At 46.7% G+C, this 26,016-nt stretch overlaps 1 protein-coding gene across 1 annotated transcript in view; it reads right to left on the reverse strand.

Moving 5' to 3' along the window:
- appl2 (adaptor protein, phosphotyrosine interaction, PH domain and leucine zipper containing 2) overlaps positions 1-26,016 on the reverse strand; it is a 170,492-nt gene that overhangs the window by 26,632 nt on the left and 117,844 nt on the right. Inside the window, exons 11-15 of the mRNA XM_038810881.1 lie at positions 23,421-23,463; positions 23,268-23,324; positions 23,080-23,171; positions 19,336-19,488; positions 19,192-19,244 (exon numbers count right to left, since the gene is read on the reverse strand). Of these exons, the coding sequence (XP_038666809.1) occupies positions 19,192-19,244; positions 19,336-19,488; positions 23,080-23,171; positions 23,268-23,324; positions 23,421-23,463 (398 nt within the window). The remainder of the gene's footprint in view (positions 1-19,191; positions 19,245-19,335; positions 19,489-23,079; positions 23,172-23,267; positions 23,325-23,420; positions 23,464-26,016) is intronic.

A 26,016-nucleotide genomic window follows, 5' to 3' on the forward strand; every position in this document is an offset into this window, starting at 1 on the left:
CACGTTTGGTATGTTGCCTCCCAGGTGCAAGGGTACGTGATGTCTCGGATCGTGTTTTCCGGGTCCTTAAGGGGGGGGGAGCATCCCCAAGTCGTAGTCCACATTGGCACTAACGACATAGGTAGGAAAGGGGACAAGGATGTCAGGCAGGCCTTTAGGGAGCTACAGGGATGGTGCAGGCGGGAGGGATTCAGATTTCTGGATAACTGGGGCTCTTTCTGGGGAAGGTGGGACCTCTATAGACAGGATGGTCTACATCTGAACCTGAGGGGCACCAATATCCTGGGGGGGAGATTTGTTAGTGCTCTTTGGGGGGGTTTAAACTAATTCAGAAGGGTCATGGGAACCTGGATTGTAGTTTTGGGGTACGGGAGATTGAGAGTATAGAGGTCAGGAGCACAGATTTGACTTCGCAGGAGGGTGCCAGTGTTCAGGTAGGTGGTTTGAAGTGTGTCTACTTCAATGCCAGGAGTATACGAAATAAGGTTGGGGAACTGGCAGCATGGGTTGGTACCTGGGACTTCGATGTTGTGGCCATTTCAGAGACATGGATAGAGCAGGGACAGGAATGGTTGTTGCAGGTTCCGGGGTTTAGGTGTTTTAGTAAGCTCAGAGAAGGGGGAAAAAGAGGGGGAGGTGTGGCGCTGCTAGTCAAGGACAGTATTACGGTGGCGGAAAGGATGCTAGATGGGGATTCTTCTTCCGAGGTAGTATGGGCTGAGGTTAGAAACAGGAAAGGAGAGATCACCTCTTCTATAGGCCACCTAATAGTTCTAGGGATGTAGAGGAAAGGATGGCGATGATGATTCTGGAAAAGAGCGAAAGTAACAGGGTAGTTGTTATGGAAGACTTTAACGTTCCAAATATTGACTGGAAAAGATATAGTTCGAGTACATTAGATGGGTCGTTCTTTGTACAATGTGTGCAGGAGGGTTTCCTGACACAATATGTTGACAGGCCAACAAGAGGCGAGGCCACATTGGATTTGGTTTTGGGTAATGAACCAGGCCAGGTGTTAGATCTGGAGGTAGGTGAGCACTTTGGAGACAGTGACCACAATTCGGTGACCTTTACGTTAGTGATGGAAAGGGATAAGTATACCCCGCAGGGCAAGAGTTATAGCTGGGGGAAGGGCAATTATGATGCCATTAGACATGACTTAGGATGTGTAGGTTGGAGAAGTAGGCTGCAAGGGTTGGGCACACTGGATATGTGGAGCTTGTTCAAGGAACAGCTATTGCGTGTTCTTGATAAGTACGTACCAGTCAGGCAGGGAGGAAGGGGTAGAGCGAGGGAACCGTGGTTTACCAAGGAAGTGGAATCTCTTGTTAAGAGGGAGAAGGAGGCCTATGTGAAGATGAGGCGTGAAGTTTCAGTTGGGGCGCTTGATAGTTACAAGGAAGCGAGGAAGGATCTAAAGAGAGAGCTAAGACGAGCAAGGAGGGGACATGAGAAGTCTTTGGCAGGGAGGATCAAGGAAAACCCAAAAGCTTTCTATAGGTATGTCAGGAATAAAAGAATGACTAGGGTAAGAGTAGGGCCAGTCAAGGACAGTGGTGGGAAGTTGTGTGTGGAGGCTGAGGAGATAAGCGAGATACTAAATGAATACTTTTCGTCAGTATTCACTGTGTTGGAGAGGATTATAAGAGATACGATTTATAATCATCTAGATAGGAATAATATGATTAGGGATAGTCAGCATGGTTTTGTGAAGGGTAGGTCATGCCTCACAAACCTTATCGAATTCTTTGAGAAGGTAACTGAACAGGTAGACGAGGGTAGAGCAGTTGATGTGGTGTATATGGATTTCAGTAAAGCGTTTGATAAGGTTCCCCACGGTCGGCTATTGCAGAAAATACGGAGGCCGGGGATTGAGGGTGATTTAGAGATGTGGATCAGAAATTGGCTAGTTGAAAGAAGACAGAGGGTGGTGGTTGATGGCAAATGTTCAGAATGGAGTTCAGTTACGAGTGGCGTACCACAAGGATCTGTTCTGGGGCCGTTGCTGTTTGTCATTTTTATAAATGACCTAGAGGAGGGCACAGAAGGTTGGGTGACTAAATTTGCAGACGACACTAAAGTCGGTGGAGTTGTAGACAGTGTGGAAGGATGTTGCAGGTTACAGAGGGACATAGATAAGTTGCAGAGCTGGGCTGAGAGGTGGCAAATGGAGTTTAATGTAGAGAAGTGTAAGGTGATTCACTTTGGAAAGAATAACAGGAATGCGGAATATTTGGCTGATGGTAAAATTCTTGGTAGTGTGGATGAGCAGAGGGATCTCGGTGTCCATGTACATAGATCCCTGAAAGTTGCCACCCAGGTTGATAGGGTTGTGAATAAGGCCTATGGTGTGTTGGCCTTTATTGGTAGAGGGATTGAGTTCCGGAGCCATGAGGTCATGTTGCAGCTGTACAAAACTCTGGTACGGCCGCATTTGGAGTATTGCATACAGTTCTGGTCGCCTCTTATAGGAAGGACGTGGAAGCTTTGGAACGGGTGCAGAGGAGATTTACCATAGATCCCTGAGAGGTGGCAAATGGAGTTTAATGTAGAGAAGTGTGAGGTGATTCACTTTGGAAAGAATAACAGGAATGCGGAATATTTGGCTAATGGTAAAATTCTTGGTAGTGTGGATGAGCAGAGGGATCTCGGTGTCCATGTACATAGATCCCTGAAAGTTGCCACCCAGGTTGATAGGGTTGTGAAGAAGGCCTATGGTGTGTTGGCCTTTATTGGTAGAGGGATTGAGTTCCGGAGCCATGAGGTCATGTTGCAGCTGTACAAAACTCTGGTATGGCCGCATTTGGAGTATTGCATACAGTTCTGGTCGCCTCATTATAGGAAGGACGTGGAAGCTTTGGAACGGGTGCAGAGGAGATTTACCAGGATGTTGCCTGGTATGGAGGGAAAATCTTATGAGGAAAGGCTGATGGACTTGAGGTTGTTTTCGTCAGAGAGAAGAAGGTTAAGAGGTGACTTAAAAGAGGCATACAAAATGATCAGAGGGTTAGATAGGGTGGACAGTGAGAGCCTTCTTCCGCGGATGGAGGTGGCTAGCACGAGGGGACATAGCCTTAAAATGAGGGGTAATAGATATAGGACAGAGGTCAGAGGTAGGTTTTTTACGCAAAGAGTGGTGAGACCGTGGAATCCCTACTTGCAACAGTAGTGAAATCGTCAACATTGAGGGCATTTAAAAGTTTATTGGATAAGCATATGGATGATAATGGCATAGTGTAGGTTAGATGGCCTTTAGTTTTTGACTTCCCATGTCGGTGCAACATCGTGGGCCGAAGGGCCTGTACTGCGCTGTATCGTTCTATGTTCTATGTTCTAAATACAAATTGTTATAGAACCATAGAAATGTTACAGCATAGAAGGAGACTATTCGGCCTACCTTGTCCATGACAACCCGAGGGCACCCAGGTGCCCTTTCTTATCCTTCTCCTCCTTCACCCGGTCCATAACCCTGTAGCTTAGAGCACTTAAGGTGTGATTCAGGTACTTTTTACAGAGTTTAGGGTCTCTGCCTCCACCACCAACTCAGGCAGCGAATTCCAGACTCCCAGTACCCACTGCGTAAAAAATATCTTCCTCATGTCTCCACTTTACCTTCTGTCACTTATATTGAATCTGTCACTTATATTGAATCTATGTCCCCGGCTCTAAAATTCTCCACCAAGGGAAACTATTTTATCCTGTCCACTCATCTCTCCCCTAATAATTTTGTACATCTCAATTAAGTCACCCCTCAGCCTTCTTTATTCCAAGGAAAATAACTCCATCCTATCCAAATTATCCTCTTTGTTACACTTTTGTAGGCCTGACAACATTCTTGTAAATCTCTTGTGCACTCTCCAGAGCAATTACATCCTTACTATAATGTGGTGTCTCGAACTGCACACAATACTCTAGTGGTGGCCTCACCGGTGTTTTATAAAATTCCAACATTATATCTTTACTTTTATATTCTATACCTCTGACAATGAAGGAGAGCATTCCATATGCTTTCTTTACAACCTTGTCTACTTGCACTGCTGCCTTTAGGAACCTATGTACTTGCACACGAAGATCTCTCATTTCATCTACCCCTCTTAGTATATTCCCATTTATTGAGTACTCCCTGTAGCTGTTTGGCCTTCTTAAATGCATGATCTCACACTTCTTGTGTTAAATTCCATCTGTCACATTCGCGTCCACGCCACCAACCCATTTATATCGTTTTGGAGATTATAGCTATCCTCCACACCAAGGTTTTTCAAAGTGAGGGTTGAGACTTGTGGGTGGGTCGTGGCAAGTTATTGGGAGGGTCACGGAGCATTCCCACAGCGGTCCCGATTGCTGTAGAATTGTCCAATGGGCACTACCGGCATTTTCATTGAAAATGGCGGCATTGCCAGCTTTTCAATGAAAAGAAATGAGCCTGTGTGCACTCTTCCGTCCAGAAGCAGCAGCACTGAGCTTGTCACGCGCCCCGCTCGCACACTTAAGGTCAACCGCCTTCATTTACGTGCTTTTGGCACCAAATAACGGAGGAGAGATTCTTCCATTTCCCAGCTCCTGGCAAGAAAGGCAAGTGGACTGTGATGATGGATGAATTGTTTTCTTACAAGTAAGAGACAACCTGAGACACAAATAGGCAAGGTACCTACTGGACAGGAACTCACAACAGAATCTGCTGGAGGGAGCTTCTCAGTAGAGTCCACAGCAGGACAGAGCAGTGCTAGTGTTAGCTCTGTACAGAGCTCCAGGGCATCTGGTTAACAGTCGACAAAGAAAAAATTTAACTCGGAACAAAGCAGTATAAAGATGATTTTTCGAGGTATGGTTCTGTCAATTGTGCCAGTGCAAATAAGCGTGCAAAGCACAATTGTGTTTTATGCAGAGAAGTACTGGCAAATGAGTTTCAGATTTTGAAAGGTGGGTGAAATATTCCTTTTGAGGTTGAGACCCAAGAATCAGTTATTGCCTCATAGCTGACTCCAAATGAAAAGACTACGCTGCTGCATAGTAACAAGCTGAAGTTTGCACCTGATATGCACATTGCCCTCTCTTCCTGCGAGCAACATTCACGTAAGATCATAAGACCAAGTATGCCCCCCTTTCGTATTAAAGGTAAGCAAACGTGACATAGGTAATGAATATCGCCCGTTTGGCACTGTCCACCAATAGGCCAATCTTCATGTTGTCTGCAATCACGTCCCCTATGTTCTCATCCAAATTGTTAATATATAAACAGTAAGGGTCCCAACACCGAGCCCGGTGGACATTGAACATTACAGCGCAGTACAGGCCCTTCAGCCCTCGATGTTGCGCCGATCTGTGAAACCACTGTAAAGCTCATCTACACTATTCCCTTATCACCCATAAGGCCATTTAAATGCCCTTAATGTTGGTGAGTCCACTGCTGTTGCAGGCAGGGCATTCCACGCCCTATTAAGTCACCTCTTAACCTTCTTCTCTCTAACGAAAACAACCTCAAGTCCATCAGCCTTTCCTCATAAGATTTTCCCTCCATACCAGGCAACATTCTAGTAAATCTCCTCTGCACCCTTTCCAATGCTTCCACACCCTTCCTATAATGCGGCGACCTGAACTGCACGCAATACTCCAAATGCGGCTGCACCAGAGTTTTGTACAGCTGCAACATGACCTCATGGCTCCGAAACTCAATCCCTCTACCAATAAAAGCTAACACACCGTACGCCTTCTTAACAACCCTATCAACCTGTATGGCAACTTTCAGGGATCTATGTACATGGACACCAAGATCTCTCTGCTCATCCACACTACCAAGAATCTTACCATTAGCCCAGTACTGTCTTCCTGTTACTCCTTCCAAAATGAATCACCTCACACTTTTCTGCAATAAACTCCATTTGCCACCTCCCAGCCCAGCTCTGCAGCTTATCTATGTCCCTCTGTAACCTGCAACATCCTTCCGCACTGTCCACAACTCCACCGACTTTAGTGTCATCTGCAAATTTACTCACCCATCCTTCTACGCCCTCCTCCAGGTCATTTATAAAAATGACAAACAGCAGTGGCCCCAAAACAGATCCTTGTGGTACACCACTAGTAACTGAATTCCAGGCTGAACATTTCCCATAAACCTCCACCCTCTGTCTTCTTACAGCTAGCCAATTTCTGATCCAAACTGCTAAATCACCCTGAATCCCATACCTCCATATTTTCTGCAATAGCCTACCTGGGGAACCTTATCAAACGCTTTATGAAATCCATATACACCACACCGTACCAGCCTCCCCGAACAGGCGCCGGAATGTGGCGACTAGGGGCTTTTCACAGTAACTTCATTTGAAGCCTACTTGTGACAATAAGTGATTTTCATTTCATTTTTCATTTTCAACTGCTTTACCCTCATCCACCTGTTTGGTCACCTTCTCAAAGAACTCAATAAGGTTTGTGAGGCACGACCTACCCTTCACAAAACCATGTTGATTATTCCTTTCTAGATGATAATAAATCCTATCTCTTATAAACCTTTCCAAGACTTTGCCCACAACAGAAGTAAGGCTCACTGGTCTATAGTTACCGGGGTTGTCTCTACTCCCCTTTTTGAACAAGGGGACAACATTTGCAATCCTTCAGTATTCTGGCACTATTCCTGCAGACAATGACGACAAAGATCAAAGCTCAGCAATCTCCTCCCTAGCTACCCAGAGAATCCTAGGATAAATCCCACCCGGCCCAGGGGACTTATTTATTTTCACATTTTCCAGAATTGCTAACACCTCCTCCTTGTGAACCTCAAGCCTTTCTAGTCTAATAGCCTGTATCTTAGTTTTTCCTCGACAACATTGTCTTTTTCCTGCGTGAATACTGACAAAAAATATTCATTTAGCACCTCTCCTATCTCCTCGGACTCCACGCACAGCTTCCCACTACCGTCCTTCACTGGCCCTACTCTTACCCTAGTCATTCTTTTATTCCTAACATACCTATAGAAAGCTTTAGGGTTATCCTTGATCATACCTGCCAAGGACTTCTCACGTCCCCTCCTGGCTCTTCTTAACTGTCTCTTTAGGTCCTTCCTAGCTAACTTGTAACTCCCAGGCGCCCTAAATGAACCTTCACGTCTCATCTTTACATAAGCCTCCTTCTTCCTCTTGACAAGTGATTCAACTACTTTAGTAAACCACGGTTCCCTCGCTCGACCACTTCCTCACTGCCTGACAGGTACATACTTATCAAGGACACGCAGTAGCTGTTCCTTGAACAAGCTCCACATTTCAATTGTGCCCATCCCCTGCAGTTTCCTTCCCCATCCTATGCATCCTAAGTCTTGCCTCATTGCATCATAATTGCCTTCCCCCCAGCTATAAGTCTTGCCCTGCGGTATATACCTATCCCTTTCCACCACAAAAGTAAAAGTAACTGAACTGTGGTCACGATCGCCAAAGTGCTCACCTACCTCCAAATCTAGCACCTGTCCTGGTTCATTACCCAGTACCAAGTCCAAAGTGGACTCGCCTCTTGTTGGCCTATCTACATACTGTGTCAGGAAACCCTCCTGCACACATTGGACAAAAACCGACCACATGAAACAACTTTCCATTTCCAAGGGCAGCCATCGACCATTACCCTTTGTTTCCTGTTACTAAGCCAACGTTTTATCCTGTTTGCCACATTACCCTGTAGCCCATGGGCTTTTACTGTTTTGACCAAACTGCCATGTGGGACCTTGTCAAACACCTTCCTAAAATCCATGCACACAACATGCACTGAACTACCTTCATCATTTGTTTGACAAAGTCCTGCATAAGAGATTATTGTGCAAGATTAAAGCGCATGGGATTGGGGAAAGTGTATTAAGGTGGATAGAAAAAGAGAAGGAATTAATGGGTCCGTTTCAAATTGGCAGGCAGTAAGTAGTGGGGTGTTACAGGGATCGGTGCTGGGACCCCAGCTATTCTCAATAGATATTAATGATTTGGATGCGGGAACAAAATGCAACATCTCAAAGTTTGCAGATGATACCAAGTTGGATGGGAGGGTTAACTGTGACACGGTACAGAGATCCTACAGCATGATCTGGACAGGTTGGCCGAGTGGGCAAATCAATGGCAGATACCGTATGATTTGGATAAGTGTGAGGTTATTCATTTTGGAAGCAAAAACAGGAAGGCAGATTACTACCTGAGTGGTTGTAAATTGGGAGCGGAGAGAGTGCAGTGGGACCTGGGTGTCATTGTGCACCAGGCGGTAAAGAAGACGAATGGTATGCTGGCCTTCATTGCAAGAGGTTTCGAGTACAGGAGCAAGGATGTGTTTCTGCAATTATACAGGGCCTTGGTAAGGCCACACCTAGAATAGTGTGTGCAGTTTTGGGCTCCTTTCCTGAGGATGGACATTCTTGCTCTCGAGGGAGTGCAGCGAAGGTTTACCAGACTGATTCCAGGGTTGGCGCGACTGTCATATGAGGAGATATTGACTAGGTTAGGATGTTCCCGCTGGAGTACAGAAGATTGAGGGGGGTTTTCATGGAGACTTATAAAATTCCAACAGGACTAGACAGGGTAGATACAGGGAAGGTGTTCACGATGGTGGGTGTGTCCATAACTAGGGAACACAGTCTGAGGATTCAGGGTAAACCATTTCAAACAGATAAGGAGACATTTCTTCACCCAAAGAGTGATGAGCCTGTGGAATTTATTACCACAGGAAGTAGTTGATGCTAAAGCATTGCTTTAAGATTGATTCAAGAGGCAGCTAGATCTAGCACTTGGGACGAATGTATTCAAAGATTATGGGGAGAAAGCAGGATTAGACTATTGAGCTGGATGATCAGCCATGATCGTGATAAATGGCGGAGCAGGCTCGAAGGGCCAAAAGGCCTCCTTCTGCTCCTACCTTCTATGTATCTGTGTAACCCTACTTGTCACTTCCTCAAAGAATTAAATCAAATTTGTGAGGCAACACCTTCCTTTAATAAATCCATGCTGACTATCCTTTTTTTAAAAAAAATATTTTATTAAGGCATTCATGGGTTTATAACAAAAAAAATGATACAAATACGAATGTAAACATAGTTCAGTGTGTAACACATCCCTCCATCTCCCACTGTTCCCGTCTACTCTGGACACAAAATAGCCTCACTTCCCCCTACTCCCCCCTTTCTCCCTAACCCGGGAGGGGTTCCCCTTATGTTGTGTGCATGGATTTTAGGAAGGTGTTTGACAAGGTCCCACATGGCAGTTTGGTCAAAACAGTAAAAGCCCATGGGCTACAGGGTAATGTGGCAAACAGGATAAAACGTTGGCTTAGTAACAGGAAACAAAGGGTAATGGTCGATGGCTGCCCTTGGAAATGGAAAGTTGTTTCATGTGGTCCGTTTTTGTCCAATGTGTGCAGGAGGGTTTCCTGACACAGTATGTAGATAGGCCAACAAGAGGCGAGTCCACTTTGAACTTGGTACTGGGTAATGAACCAGGACAGGTGCTAGATTTGGAGGTAGGTGAGCACTTTGGTGATCGTGACCACAGTTCAGTTACGTTTACTTTTGTGATGGATCCCCTTATTGAATCTGCTGACAGTTTAGTTTTCTCTGATGATGTCGATAAACGGCTGCCACCTCCGAATGAACCCCAACGTTGATCCTCTCAGGAGGAACTTAATTTTCTCAAGTCTGAGAAACCCAGCCATGTCGCTAACTCTGATTTTGGAGGCTTCGAGTCCCTCCACGCTAGCAATATCTATCTCCGTGCTACCAAGGAGGCAGAGACAATGGCCAAAATGTCAGCCTCTCTCGCCCCCTGGACTCCTGGATCTTCCGACACTCCAAAAAGTGGCACCTGTGGACTCGATTTTAACACCGTGGACATGACATCTGCAAATCCCTGCCAGGATCCCAAAGCTTTGGATATGCCCAAAACATGTGGGCATGGTTTGGGGGCCTGCCCACACACCTCACACACCTGTCCTCCACTCCAGAAAACCTGCTCATCTGGGCCACTGGCATGTGTGCCCGGTGAACCACCTTGAATTGTATCAGGCTGAGCCTGGCACATGATGAGGACGGGCTGACTCTGCTCAGAGCATCCTCCACAGACCTGCCCGTACCTCCCCTCCAAGCTCATCTTCACATTTAAGCTTTAGCTCACCTATTGGGTTTCCTCCCACTCCATAAGTTCTGTACAGATTTCTGAGATCTTCGCCTCCCCTACCCCCGTTCTAGGAACTATTTTGTCCTGTATCCATTACCTGCAGATATCGAAACCCATTCCCTACCGGCAGCTCAAACTCTAAACATGGAAAGCTCCCATCAATAAATAGATCCCCCAGCCTCTCAATCCCTGCTCTCTGCCACCTCTGAAACTTACTGGCCTTCTCCCCATACTCATATGCCACCCGCGTCGCCTTCCTCACCTGCCCCACTGCCTTCCCTGTGGATAACAGACCAAACTCCAACTGCAGCTTTTGCCACTCCTTCAACATTCCCGCCTCCGGGGCTTCAGAATATCTTCTGTCCACCTGGAGAATCTCCCAAACCAGCCTATCCCATCTCTGCCCGCTCCACCTTCTCCTCATGAGCCCGTACCAAAATTAGCTCCCCCCTAACCACTGCCTTCAGCGCTTCCCATACCATTGCTGCCGATACTGCCCCCCCCCTATCATTTATCTCCAAATAGTTCTGAATGGCCTCCCTCGCCCGCCCGTACACCCCCTCATCTAATAGCAGTCCTATATGTAATCTCCATTCCGGTCACTGACCCCCCTTCTTGCTCATCCGTAAATCCACCCAGTGTGGGGCATGGTCCGACACAACAATCGCCGAATACTTGGTCCTCAACCTCCAATTTTCCCCCCATGCCAGTCCCTCTCCTGTCAGCAGAACAAATCCCCCCCCCACAAACAAAACAACAATCCCAACCCCCCATATTAAACTAGCCACCTGCTTGCGCCCCACTTTGCATCCGTGAGCTAGTCCGCCCAGCTAGCCTGATAGCACCCGCCCATGGTGCCAAGCATCCAACCCCCCACTGATCTCCCTCCCCCCGCTCAAACATACATGTGCAAAACATTACAATCCCCAACAAACACAAAGAAAAAAATTCCACCCACCAACCCCCACAAGAACAAAATTAACACGCATGCAAAACTGAGCAACTGCCCAAAAAAACTGGTACAAAAACACGACAAACACAGCCCATAAAGAAAAGAAATTTAGCAGCATAGGTACAGTTACTCGCCCCCAAGTCTAATGTCTTCCATCACCTGCCAGTCCCCTGTTGTTAACAAAATTCATCGCCTCATCCAGCAATCCAAAATAAAGTTCTTGACCCTCGTAAGTGGCCCACAAACAAGCTGGGTACAGCATGTTGAACTTCACCCATTTCTTGAAGAAGGCCGATTGAACTTTATTAAAGCACGTACATCTTTTGGCCAGTTCTGCACCCAAGTCCTGGCAAATGCACAGCTTGTTATTCTCCCATATGCAGCTCCTCAAAATCTGTTCCTTATCCAGGAACCGGTGCATTCGTACCACCATTGCCCTTGGCTCATTTATCCACGGCTCTCTCGCAAGCGCTCTATGAGCTCTGCCCACTTCCAAGGATCGAGCAAACGTACCTTCACCCAGCAGCTTCTCAAACATACGTGCCACATATGCATCTGTGCCCGACCCCTCGATGCCCTATGGGAGGCCAACGATCCTCAGATTCTGCCTGCGCAACCTGTTCTCCAGATCCTCCACCTTGTCCTGCAGCCATCGCATTTAGATGGTCTTCGTGCTCAGCCACCTTCTGGATCAACAGTCCTAGGCTTCCAATCTTTGCTTCGCCCAATCAATCCCCGTCTTAATCGGTTCCAGGTACTCCTGTCTTTGCTTGGCGAAGCTCTCCTGAAGGAATTTCACCAGATGCTCTGTTGACCACAGGGCCGGCAATCCCAGCTCCTGACCCTCCGTCATAATTTCTCTGCTGCAGACTCCACTCTCTTCTGTGCCCAACAATCTCTTCATTGCAAACTATTTCTGGTCCCCAACTCCATAAACCGATGGGGAATTCCTCCTCTCTGCCTCGCCAATCTCCAATTTTTCCAATCAAATGCCCCACAAGTCGGGGGAAAAGGTCCCTAAAGTCCACCACGAGCGAGAGCTACCAAATAAGCAACTGCTCACTCCATGGCCGCTACCGGAAGCCCATGCTGACTATCCTTAACTAGTCCATGCCTTTCTATGTGAAAGTTAAGCCGATCTCTCGGATTGATTCGACCACTGCCACTACCACGGACGTAAGACTACCTGACCTGTAATTTATTTATCAGCATTTCCTTTGATCCCTTTTTAAATAATGGGGCCATGTTTGCATTTCTCCAGTCTTCCTGTACCTCCCCTGTATCTAGAGGGGACTGGAAAATCTCAGAGAATTTGCTATCTCGACCCTGACCTTCTTCAGTAGCCTTGGAAACAATCCATCTGCCACTGGCGACTTATCAACTTTCAAGGATTCCAACCCTTCAAGTATTTGCTCTCGCTTTATAATTAGCCCATCCAATATCTCAGTCTTTCTCCTGGGCAGTACAGTAGCACAGTGGTTAGCACAGTTGCTTCACAGCTCCAGGTCCCATGTTCAATTCCGTGCTTGGGTCACTGTCTGTGCGGAGTCTGTACGTTCTCCCCGTGTGTGCGTGGGTTTCCTCCGGGTGCTCCGATTTCCTTCCACAGTCCAAAGATGTGCATGTTAGTTGGATTGGCCATGCTAAATTGCCCTTAGTGTCCAAAAAGGTTACTGGGATAGAGTGGAGGTGTGGGCTTAAGTGGGGTGCTCTTTCCGAATGGCCTCCTTCGGCACTGTAAATTCTATGATTATTATATTTGCATCATCCATACCCTTTGGAAACATGAAGACACAACATTCATTTAAAACCCTTCCCACATCCTCTGCATCTACATACAACTTCTCTTCTTCATTTCCTTTCCTACATTTTCCTTGACTAACCTTTTACCATTAATAAATTGGTAAAACATCTTTGGGTTTTTTCTTAACTTTATTTGCTAATCTTTTTTCATGGCCTCTTTTTAATTTCCTTATTTATTTCATCCCTGCACTTCCCATAAGACCATAAGACATGGGAGTAAAATTAGGCCACTTGGCCCGTCGTGTCTGCTCCGCCATTCAATCATGGCTGATATTTTTCTCATCCCCATTCTCCTGCCTTCTCCCCAAAACCCCTGATTCCCTTATTGATCAAAAACCTATCTATCTCTGTCTTAAAGACACTCTGTGATTGTGTCCTCTGCTTCCAGTTTTTCCAACAAGTGAAAATATCCTCTCCACGTCCACTCTATCCAGGCCTCGCAGTATCCTGATTTGGCCTCAATAGCCTTCTGCGGCAACGAGTTCCACAGATTCACCACCATCTGGTTGAAGAAATTCCTCCTTATCTCTATTTTAAAGGATCGACCCTTTAGTCTGAGATTGTATCCTCTGCTTCCAGTTTTTCCGACTAGCTTAAATATCCTCTCCACATCCACTCTATCCAGGCCTCGCAGTATCCTGTAAGTTTCAATAAAATCCCCCCCCATCATCCTTCTAAACTACAACGATTACAGATCCAGAGTCCTCAACCGTTCCTCATACGACAAGCTCTTCATTCCAGGCATCATTCTTCTGAATCTCCTCTGAACCCTTCCAAGGTCAGCACATCTTTCCTTAGATATGGGGCCCAAAACTGCTCACAATACTCCAAATGGGGTCCGACCAGAGTCTTATACAGCCTCAGAAGTACATCCCTGGTCTTGTATTCTAGCCCTCTCGACATGAATGCTAACATTGCATTTGCCTTCCTAACTGCCGACTGAACCTGCACGTTAACCTTAAGAGAATCATGAACAAGGACTCCCAAGTCCCATTGTGCTTCTGATTTCCTAAGCATCTCCCCATTTAGAAAATAGTCTGTGCCTCCATTTTTCCTTCCAAAGTGCATAACCTCACACCTTTCCACATTGTATTCCAGCTGCCACGTCTTTGCCCACTCTCCTAGACTGTCCCCTTCTGCAGCCCGCCTGCTTCCTCATCTGCAGATCTTTATATCATCAGCAAAATTAGCAACAGTGGCTTCAGTTCCTTCTTCCAGATCATTCATGTATATTGTGAGAAGTTGTGCTCCCAGCACAGACCCCTGAGGCACACCACTAGTCACCGGCTGCCATCCTGAAAAAGACCCCTTTATACTCCGTCTTCTGCCAGTCAGCCAATCCTCTATCCATACCAGGATCTTACCCTTAACACCATGGGATCTTAACGTATTTAACAGTCTCCAATGCGGCAGCTTGTCAAAGGTCCTCTGGAAATCTAAATAAATCATATCCATTGTCTAACTTCCTTGTTACTTCCTCAAAGAACTCTAATAGATTTGTTAGACATGACCTCCCCTTGACAAAGCCGTGCTGACTCAGTCCTATTTTATCATGCACTTCCAAGTACTCCGCAATCTCATCTTTAATAATGGGTTCTGAAATCTACCAATGACCAAAGTCAGGCTAACCGGCCTGTAATTTTCAGTCTTCTGCCTCCCTCTTCTTCAACAGGGGTGTTACATCAGCCACTTTCCAGTCCTCTGGGACCCTCCCTCCCTCCAGTGATTCCTGAAAGATCACCACCAATGCCTCCACAATCACCTGAGCTATCTCTTTTAGAACCCTGGAGTATAGTCCATTTATAGGTTATTTATCCATCTTCAGACCTTTCAGTTTCCCCAGAACCTTCTCCTTAGTAATGGTCACTGCACTCACCTCTGCCCCCTGGAGCCCTGGCATCCCAATGGTGTCTTCCACCGTGAAGACTGATGCAAAGTAACTATTCAGCTCGTCTGCCATTTCTTTGTTTCCCATTATTACTTCTCCAGCCACATTATCCAGTGGTCCACTGTCGATTTTTGCCTCTCTCTTACCTTTTATATATTGGAAAATCTCTTCCTATCTTCCTTTATATTGCTAGCTAGCTTGCACTCATATTTCATCTTCCTCCCTCATTGCTTTTTTTAGTTGTCCTCTGCTCCCTTTTAAAGGCTTCCCAATCCTCTGGCTTCCCACTAATCATCGCCACTTTGTATGCTTTTTCTTTAGCTTTTATGCTGTCCTCGACTTCCCTCATCAGCTTTGGATGCCTTGTCCTCCCTTTAGAATGTTTCCTCCTCCTTGGGATGAATTTCTGTTGTGCCTCCCAAATAACCCCCCAAAACTCCTGCCATTGCTGTTCCACTGTGTTCCCTGCTCGGCTCCTTTTCCAATCAACTCTGGCTAGCTCCTCCCTCATGTCTTTGTCGTTACCCTTATTTAATTGTAATACCGTTACATCTGATTGCAGCTTCTCCCTCTCAAACTGCAGGGTAAATTCTATCATACAGAGATGAGGAGGATTTTTTTCAGCCAGAGGGTGGTGAATCTGTGGAACTCTTTCCCGCAGAAGGCTGTGGAGGCCAATTCACCGAGTGCCTTTAAGACAGAGATAGATAGGTTCTTGATTAATAATGGGATTAGGGGTTATGGGGATGAGAAAATATCAGCCATGATTGAATGGTGGAGCAGACTCGATGGGCCAAGTGGCCTAATTCTGCTCCTATGTCTTATGGTCTTATATTGTGGTCACTGCTCCCCAAGGGTTCCTTCACCTCAAGTTCCCTAATCAAGTCTGCCTCATTGAACATCACCAATTCCAGAATTGCCTGTTTTCTAGTAGGCTCTGTCACATACTTGGCAGCACGGTAGCATTGTGAATAGCACAATTGCTCCAGGGTCCCAGGTTCGATTCCAGCTTGGGTCACTGTCTGTGCGGAGTCTGCACATCCTCCCCGTGTATGCGTGGGTTTCCTCTGGGTGCTCCGGTTTCCTCCCACAGTCCAAAAATGTGCAGGTTAGGTGGATTGGCCCGATAAATTGCCCTCAGTGTCCAAAATTGCCATTAGTGTTGGGTGGGGTTACTGGGTTATGGGGATAGAGTGGAGGTGTTGACCTTGGGTAGGGTGCTCTTTCCAAGAGCCGGTACAGACTCGATGGGCCGAATGGCCTCCTTCTGCACTGTAAATTCTATCATAATCTATGATACTAGTCTAGTTATCTGTAGTGTTTAGTTCTTTGTGCCTATTGTACGCTATTGTAGGTTGGAATGCAAAGAAAATATAACAGGTTACTAAAACTAATTTAGATGCTTAAACACTGGCTGTTATGGAGGTAGTGGATATGGCATTCTATTGGTCAAATACTTCATGACATTCTGTACAAGCAGCTTGTTGAAGATTTGATTTGATTTAGATTTATTGTCATGTGTACTGAGGTACAGTGAAAAGTATTATTCTACATACAGACCAGGTAGATCGTTCCATGCATGATAAATACACAATGTAATACACAGGGCAGCACGGTAGCATAGGGCAACACGGTAACACAAGTGCCTAGCACTGTGCCTTCACAGCACCATGGTCCCAGGTTCGATTCCCCGCTGGGTCACTGTCTGTGCGGAGTCTGCACGTTCTCCCGGTGTCTGCGTGGGTTTCCTCCGGGTGCTCCGGTTTCCTCCCATAGTCCAAAGAAGTGCAGGTTAGGTGGATTGGCCATGATAAATTGCCCTTAGTGACCAAAAATGTTAGGAGGAGTTATTGGGTTACGGGGCTAGGGTGGAAGCGAGGGCTTAAGTGGGTCGGTGTAAACTCGATGGGCCGAATGGCCTCCTTCTGCACTGTATGTTCTTATGTTCTAAATACATAGACATTGGGTGAAACATACGGAGTATAGTGCTGAAACAATAAAGAAGATGCGTAAAGAGATCAGTTCAGTCCATGGAGGGCTATTCATGAATCTGGTAACAGCAGGGAAGAAGCTGTTTTTGAATCGTTAGTGCGTGTTCTCAGACATTTGTATCATCTGCCTGATGGAAGAGGTCGGAAAATAGAATAACCCAGTCGGAGGGGTCTTTGATAATGCCTCCCGCTTTCCCAAGGCAGAAGGTATAATCATCGAATGTTATGTAAATAACATTACAGGAAAAGTACTAATAAGGAAAGGTTACTGATCAAATTTAAACAGAAAATGTTGGAAAACTCAGCTGGTCAGGCAGCATTTGTAGAGAGAGAACCAGAGTTAATGTTAACTATTTCGCTTCACCGATGCTGCCTACCCTGCTAAGTTTCCCAGCATTTTCTGTTCTTTATTTCTGATTCCCTGCATCTGCAGAGTTTTTTTGTAATGCAGAAGCTTGAAACAAATGCCAGAGTGAAAGGGGGCGGGATTCTCCGAAACGGCGGCGTAAACACCAGAGTGTTTCACGCCGGCGTCAACGGGCCCCTTGGCCAAGCGATTCACTTACCTGTTGGGGCTCAGAAGGGCGCCGGAGTGCTCCGCTAAGCTCCGGCTGTCGATACAGGGCCCTCCACCTCTGGCCGCGGGTCCGCGTGCAACATGGCAGGTGCACGCAGCAAGCCAGCCCCAACAATATCTCCCCCCCCCCCCCCCAAAGAATGCGCGCACCCGCCGATCGATGGCCCCCGATCGGAACCCTGGCCGAGCTGGAAGGCCCCCCCACCCCACCAGGGCGGCCAACTTTGACTTCCTGCCCCTAGATGAACAATGGGGTGGGCAGGAACTGACCGTGACATGTAGGATGGGAATGGACAAAAACAATTTTATAATGGACACAGTATCCCAGTAAACAACAGGTGGCAGGATAGGGTTAAATCATGAGCTGATCACAGTCATTATTTTGCTTAGAGTAAATGTTACTGGTCAATATAAGAATGACAGCTTCAAGGATTGGATCAAGTCCAACTGGGGTGAGCTACAGATTTTTGGAAAACTCTATAATTGGTGTGTTTGTACCAGTGTCAGACAGAGTGATTTTGGCATTTATCCAGATCTCTATTCTATGTACATGGACCAAACTTGGAATAATAAAGCCGTCTTAACCGGGCTGACGTGTGTCTGCAGATGTGTGTGTTCAGCTGAGCTGTACCTAAGAGGGAGGAACCCCACATAAAAGCTAGCTCAATACTCAGGCCTTGGAAATGTTCCTACATAACTGTCCTGCTATCTTCCACACTATGGACATGTATACCAAGGCCTCTCTGGTCCTCTATATTTCTCAGATTCATGTTGATTTTCCGGCGCTCATTCAAACTCTTACAATCTATATTTGTTTCCACTGACAACCTGCATTGTTTGTCCTTGTATTTCTCCAGATTGAATGCCATTTGCCCAGCTAACAAATCCATTGATATCTTCGCACAGTTTAGTTTTCTTCCTCACCATCAACCACTAGGTCAATTTTCCTAACATTTGCAAACTTCTTAAACGCGACCCCCTACATTTAAGTGTATGTCTTGATGTATGAACAGCAAGGGTCCTAATATTGAGCACTGCAGAATCCCACTCAAACAGCCTTCCACTCACAAAAATATTCAACCATTATCATATGCTTCATGTCACTGAGCCAGTGTGGAATCCATCTTGCCACTTTCCCTCAGATCTCAGGAGCTTTTAATTTTCTGATCAGTTCACCATTGTGGAACCTTGTTAAAAGCTTACTAAAATCCATGTGCGCTACAGCAAACATGTTACCCAGGTTACCTACTCAGAATATTCTATCAAGTTCGTCAAGTAAGACCTTTCTTTAACAAATCCATGCAGGCCTCTCTAAATGAGAATCTATTACTCAAGATTTTGTTTCCAATAGATTTCCTATCACTGAGGTAACAATGACTGGCTCGTAATTACTCAGGTTCTCCCCTCTGTCACTTTTAAATAATGGCACAGCTTTAAAATATCTCCAAGTTCTTTGGAACCACACCTGTGGCAAGAGAGAACTGGAAACGGATGGTCAGAGCTTCAACTATTTCCTCCCCTGCTTCTCTTAGCAGCCTGGACTACATTTCATCTAGGGGTTTCTCCACTTACAAGGAAGCTAAACATCTTAATATTTCCTCTCTCACGATGCTTAACCCTCCTCAACTGCAATATTTGTTTTGTCCTGGTCTTTTAGACTAAAGTAAATGCAAAGTATTCATCAAGAAGCACCTGCATCTTGTACCATTATACCAAATTACCTTTTTGATTGTTAATCGATCCTGCACTTTCCTTCATTATCCTCTTACTCTTTATATATTTTAAAATACCTTTTATATACTTATTTTCTGAAACAAATAACAATTCCCCCCTTCATCTATAATGTTTCTTACCCTCTGAAGTGGCAGCTTGGTCACGGTCTGATTCTCCAAATGGGTTTGTGCGTCTGAAAGATTAAAGTGTGCAGATGTAGTTCCCGAGATTCAGAAGCTGGCTTGAATTTACATTCTCATTTTGAAAACCCTGAATACACAGACCTGCTGACAGGCTTGTTCTGATCGAAGTCATCACTTGTTGCACACAGGTCAAACTGAATTGGAGTTCCAGGGATTACTAGTGGATCTGCAGATTCTGGGGCTTCTGTCAAACATTTCTCACTGTTCGCAGCTTCAGGACACTCATGCTCAACTCTGTAATGAACAGAGAATAACAGTGAACAAGCAGCAGAAAATAACACTTTTTTGGCACAATAGATCACAATATTTTATTATTTTATTGTATTTTTAAATTTATAATCAGCATTCTCAGGATTTTTCAGCAAAAGTTGTTCGGGGCAGCAGGTAGAATATGTCACCAGTGTTAGTGCTGATGAGATGGAATCTCCTGGTCATTCTGCAGTAGCACTGGCTGGAAACATGCTCTGAATTTATGTTCAGAAGTTACAATTGAAATAAAAATGCTACAGTTTGGATTGGTCAATAAATAACCATGTGTTCCGGGGCCACGAGCCAGTGGCGGAAATAACGATGGCCCGATGAATTGGGCATGAGGCCAGAAACGGGATTGATGTCTGGTATCAATCCTGTTGCAAGTCTCCCAACCGGCCCAGAGGAGGCTCCCGTCAAGACCCGGCGGGAACATGCTAGCACCTCATGAAACCTGATTTGGATATTATCAGGCACGAAGCCAATTCACTGGCTTTCTAGGATCTCCAGCTCCCCCAGCCTGGAGTCTTACTGGTGCAAGTCCTGAGAAATGGGGTCCTGGTGGCTTACACTCTGAGATGGGGAAAAGGGGCAAGTATCCTTTCTATACTTGCCTCGAGTGTTGAGGGGGGTTCCTTCAGGGGAGGTAGGGATCAGAGGGACTTGGGTGGTTGTCCCGCAGGTAGCCTTCAAAATATTTATGTCAAGTTCAAAATACGTCAAATTCAAAGTTCCATAAGATGAAGGTAACGTGGTGGAAACCTTTTGAAGTGTTTTTCCCAGTCAAATCCATTGCCCTTTAACTTTTTCAAGCCTCTGTGCATACGTAGAAGCCCAAAAGCTTTGAACTGCATTGTCGACATTCAATTTCATGGACCTTTACCTTTTAAAATCCTCTTGCTCTATACAATTTTAAAGGAAGGACTACTGTTGTTTATTTATATAGCTCAACAGGGGTCTATTATGTCTGAAGTTGTTCTGTCTAAACAAAGTTTTTTTAAAGAAGCTCTTTCTTTCTGAAGAGCTTCCAAGAAAGACCAGGGGCGAAGGCGAAAATCCCGCCCCCGCCGTGGCAGAAATTCTCCGCTACCCGGGAATTGGCGGGGGCGGGAATCACGCCCCGCCAAACGGTATGCCCTCTGCGCCAATCGGCGAGCCCCCTGCGGCGATTCTCCGGCCTGGCTGAGAGGCCTCTCCCGCTGCCGTGGTTTCAACCACCTCTGGTGGCGGCGGGATTGGCGGCGCGAGCAGGCCCCCGGGGTCCCTGCGGGATGATCGGATCCCGGGGGGTGCCCCCATGGTGCGGGGCCCACCGATCGGCGGGCGGGCCAGTGCCGTGGGGGGCACTCTTTTTCTTCCGCCGCCGCCACGACCTCCACCATGGCGGAGGCGGAACAGAATCCCCAGCACGCATGTGCCGGTGGTGACGTCAGCGGCAGCTGACGCACCGCCGCATGCGCGAACCGGCAAAGGCCTTTCGGCCAGCCCCGGCACCGGGCGTCAAAGAATTCCGCACCTTTGGGGAGGCCCGACGCCGGAGTGGTTGGTGCCACTCCGCTACGCCGGGACCCCCCGCCCCGCCGGGTAGGGGAGAATCCCAGCCCAGATGTGGGGACAGCACTCAGACAAGGTGCCAGGCTGGCACTGCCAAGGGGTGGGGACTGACGGATGGGGTGGTGGGGTGCTGAAAGGGATGGTGGCTGGGTCCCTTGCCATTGGTTGGGGAGGGAGGGGTGCCTTGCCAGACATTTGCAACTTTGTTCTGAGAGGACCTGTTAGTGAGTTTAGGCCCAATCCCTCACAGGTCCAACATAAAGCCTGATCCGGAGAGAACATTTTTAAGTGCCATTGAATGGCACGTCAGCTTTGCTACTAGTGCCAGCGGGATCCACTCCCGGTTCGTCACCAGTGAGACCCACTTACGATTCCCCACATGTGGAATCCACTCACGATTCCCCACATGTGGAATCCACTCACGATTCACCATCAGTGGGATCCACTCATATGTCCTGCCTTTTGAGATTCAGTCACGGGTCCTGCCTGTGGAATCCGCTCAGGGGTCCTGCCTGTGGAATCCGCTCAGGGGTCCTGCCTGTGGAATCCGCTCAGGGGTCCTGCCTGTGGAATCCACTCACGGATCCTGCCAGTGGAATCCACTCACAGACCACGTCAGTGAATCCACTCACAGACCACGTCAGTGGAATCCACTCACAGACCACGTCAGTGGAATCCACTCACAGACCACGTCAGTGGAATCCACTCACAGACCACGTCAGTGGAATCCAGTCACAGACCACGTCAGTGAAATCCACTCATGGTCCCTGCCAGTAGAATCCACTCAGGGGTCCTGCCAGTGGGATCCACTCATGGTCCCTACCAGTAGAATCCACTCAGGGGTCCTGCCAGTGGGATCCACTCAGGGGTCCCGACAGTGGGACCCACTCCCGGCCCCAGCATGAGCCAATTTGATCCCCTGCCAGAGGAATCCACGCTATGTCCCTGCCAGGGGGATCCAATTTCCCACCGTCAGAGGGTTCAACCCCCAACCCCCGACAGTGGGGTCCACTCCTGACCCCCACCAGAGGGATACACTCTTGATCCCCTGCCAGAGGATCCATTCCTGATCCCCACCAAAAGGGAATCCACTCCCGACCCACTGCACGAGAGGAATCCACTCACAATCCCCCATTGGAGGGATCCACTCCTGATCCCCCTCAGATCTATCCACTCACAAACCACCCCCGCCATAGGGATCCACCTTGATTCCCCACCAGCCGGATCCACTCCCGATTCGCTGCTGACAGGAGCACTTAGCCTGAAAAGGGGAGAATTGACGCTAGTGTTTCTTTTTAACTGGGTTTAACCTGGGCGAAGAGGTGCCACTTAAAGTGAACTTGCCTAAGTGTCTCAATAGGGCAACAACACAGCAAATGGAAGAATGACATGTTCGAAACGGCATTTCAAATGGGCTAAAAATAATAGATTCTATCAGTACAAAATTGTTTTAAATACATACATACATAATCCACACCTAGTGGGGAGCCATGTTTGAAGGAAGAGTGCATCAGAAGCCGGGCTAAAATATAATTGTCTCAATTTAACCTTTATTGAATTCTTGAATCAATCCATTAGAAACTTGAATCCAAGGAGAATACACATAATTTAAATAAATATATGCTATTTGGTGAGAAATTAATTTTTCACGTCAGTATTCCAAATTTACAACAGAGTGAATCAGGTAAAAACAATTGTTCGATCCGTCTGTCAGAAGGCACCTGAGGTAAGGTGTAAGGTTCTCTGTTTCAGCCAGTTTGGCTCTCCGAATTTCCACCATGCAAGTTGATTCAGGGAAGTGGCTGCTGACAGTAATTTGTAAAACTCCTCACTATACTTTGTGGAACCTTGCTGTGCACAAAACATCTTTTTCGCACAGAAATGCAGCAGATAATTAATTCTATGCCATAATATGGATGTGAAGTTTTGAATGATCCAGACACTGTATCTGCTTGCAAATGGTTGCTGTGCATTATCACCATCAGATACCTCAAAATCAACTCATTGTACTTCACTTCTTACCTCTCAGGACGAAAGCTTTCATGTTTCTTCTGAAATGTGGACATAGGTGTTACTGCGTCCACTGCTGTCTGGTTCAGTCTGATTGCAATAGCCTAACACACAAGAGCAATAGTTTGCTAATGGATCAACCTTTAAATGCCGGCATTTAAAGTAAAATACAGCAACATCAATACAACAACAGAACCTACCTCGGGATTGTCAGTGAGGTAGATCTGCCTGGAAATATTGTTGATGGTGCAAATCCACTAAGAAAGTAAGAAACAAACAAAAAAGTTATGACAATTCTTACTGAAATCAATGTCAAGCAAAAAAAATTTCCAGAATATACTTTAACTTAATACCTCTTCAGACTCCTGCTTTCCTTCTGCTTGAAGGATAATGCTCCTAGAAAAAGAAATCAGAGTCATCGGGTTTTACAGCATGGAAAGAGGCCTTTTGCCCCATCATGTTTGTGCCGGCTATAAAGCTATTCTAATCCTATTCTCCAGCACTTGGTCCGTAGCCTTGTAGGCTGTGGAATTTCAAGTGCTCATCCAAGTGCTTTTTAAATGTTGTGAGGGTTTCCGCCTCTACCACCCTTTCAGGGAGCGGTTCCCACATTCCCACCACCCTCTGGGTCAAAAAGCTTTTCCTTAAATCCCCTATAAATCTCCTGCCACTTACCTCAAATCTATGCCCCTGGTTACTGACCCCTCCACTAACGGTAAAGGTTTCTTCCTGTCTACCCTATTTATGCCCCTCATAATTTTGTACACCACAATTAGGTCCCCCCCTCAACCTTCTCTGCTCCAAGACCATAAGATATAGGAGCAGAATTAGGCCATTCGGCCCATCGAGTCTGCTCCGCCATTCGATCATGGCTGGTATGTACCTCATCACCAGCCCCCTGCCTTTTCCCCATATTAATCGAGAAATCCCCTTATTATTCAAGAACTCCAGATTTGTGCTTGAGGCGCTGTTACCTACAGGGTTCCAGACCAAGAGCTGGAAGGTGGAATTAGACAGAATAGTTCTTTTAGAACTTTCTTAAAACATAAGGAAAACAAACCCAGCCTAACCAGACTCTTTTTAATTTAAAAAAAAAAATTCCTTTCTCAGAGTTACAAAGCCAAAGTGCAGACCAGACAGAGGCAAACTCCGAATTCATCCCCTTTCTTGCTCCAAAATTCAAATCAAATCAAACTCAAACTGAATCCAACTCGTGGTCCTCACAAGAGCTACATACCAAATCCAAACTGACAAGAACAGTCATTACACCTGATCTTACCCTTGATCTTAGCTGAAACGTTCCAGGCAGGCAACATCCTGGTGAATCTCCTCTGCACCTTTTCCAGTGCAATCACATCTTAACTGTAGCGTGATGACCAGAACTGCACATAGTACTTTACCTGGGGCCAAAACCGGGTTTTATATAGCTCCAACTTAACCTTCCTCCTCTTATATTTTATGCCTTGGTTAATCGAGGTAAGTATCCCATATGTCTTCTTCACCATCTTGTCTACCTATCCTGCTGCCTTCAGGGATCTTTGGACATGCACCCCAAGATCCCTCTGGTCCTTTGCACTTCCTAGTACCCGACCTTACTTCCTAGCACCCTACCATTCATTGTGTATTCCCTTGCCTTGTTATGCCTCCCAAAATGCATCACCTCACATTTGTCATGATTAAATTCCACCTGCCACTGTTCTGTCCATCTGACCAGCCCGTCTAGATCATCCTGTAATGCAAAGCATTCCTCCTTGCTATTTACCACACTCCCAATTTCCATTAAGATCTTCATGAGCGTTGTTTATCCTCTAGCTTCTTGATGATTATAACATTGTAGAATAGAATTATAAATTCTGATCACAAATTCTTAGAGGTTGGTCAGATGTCTGCTTGTACTGCGAAGAAAAAGAGCTGTATTCACAAAGCTGGCAAACTGGAGGATGTTGCATGCTTCAAACAACAAATACTATTGTACACTAGCTATGATGTGGAGATGCCGGCGTTGGACTGGGGTGAGCACAGTAAGATGTCTTACAACACCAGGTTAAAGGCCAACAGGTTTGTTTCAAACACTAGCTTTCGGAGCACTACTCCTTCCCTCAGGCTCATTCCTCAGGCTCATTCCTCAGGCTCATTCATTCACCTGAGGAAGGAGCAGTGCTCCGAAAGCTCGTGTTTGAAACAAATCTGTTGGACTTTAATCTGGTGTTGTAAGACTTCTTACTGTACACTAGCTAGAGTAGGCAGTCAGCATCAGGTAGAAAAGAGTAAAAACAGATCTGATGCACGTGACAGGTGGATCACAGGAAGCAATTATTTCTAGAAATTAGGATAGAAATGTGTTTGACTCCCAACAACTATCTGAAATGGTCTACCCTGTCTTAGTAAGGGCAATTAGGGAGTGGCACAAATGCTGGCTTTGAGAGTTACACTCACATCCAATTAGCAAATAAAGTTTGCTTTCGTTGGCATGATCTTCCTTTAAAAACCCATGCTGGCTTTCCCCAGTTAAATACTAGGCTTCCAAACTTCATTTTATCCCTGATTATTATATCAAAAATCTTAGCCCTGATTCATGTTCAACCAATTGGCCTAAACAGCGGGGAAACAAAGGCGACAGTGTAAAGACGATGGGTCATGAGGAGCCGAGGCAGCAGGGTCACAAGGAGCCGAGGCAGCGGGCCCACGAGGGGCCGAGGCAGCGGGCCCACGAGGGGCCGAGGCAGCGGGCCCACGAGGGGCCGAGGCAGCGGGCCCACGAGGGGCCGAGGCAGCGGGCCCACGAGGGGCCGAGGCAGCGGGCCCACGAGGGGCCGAGGCAGCGGGCCCACGAGGGGCGAGGCAGCGGGCCCACGAGGGGCGAGGCAGCGGGCCCACGAGGGGCGAGGTAGCGGGCCCACGAGGGCGAGGCAGCGGGCCCACGAGGGCGAGGCAGCGGGCCCACGAGAG

This window comes from Scyliorhinus canicula, chromosome 11, assembly GCF_902713615.1.
Source record: "Scyliorhinus canicula chromosome 11, sScyCan1.1, whole genome shotgun sequence".
Classification (NCBI taxonomy): Eukaryota; Metazoa; Chordata; class Chondrichthyes; order Carcharhiniformes; family Scyliorhinidae; genus Scyliorhinus; species Scyliorhinus canicula.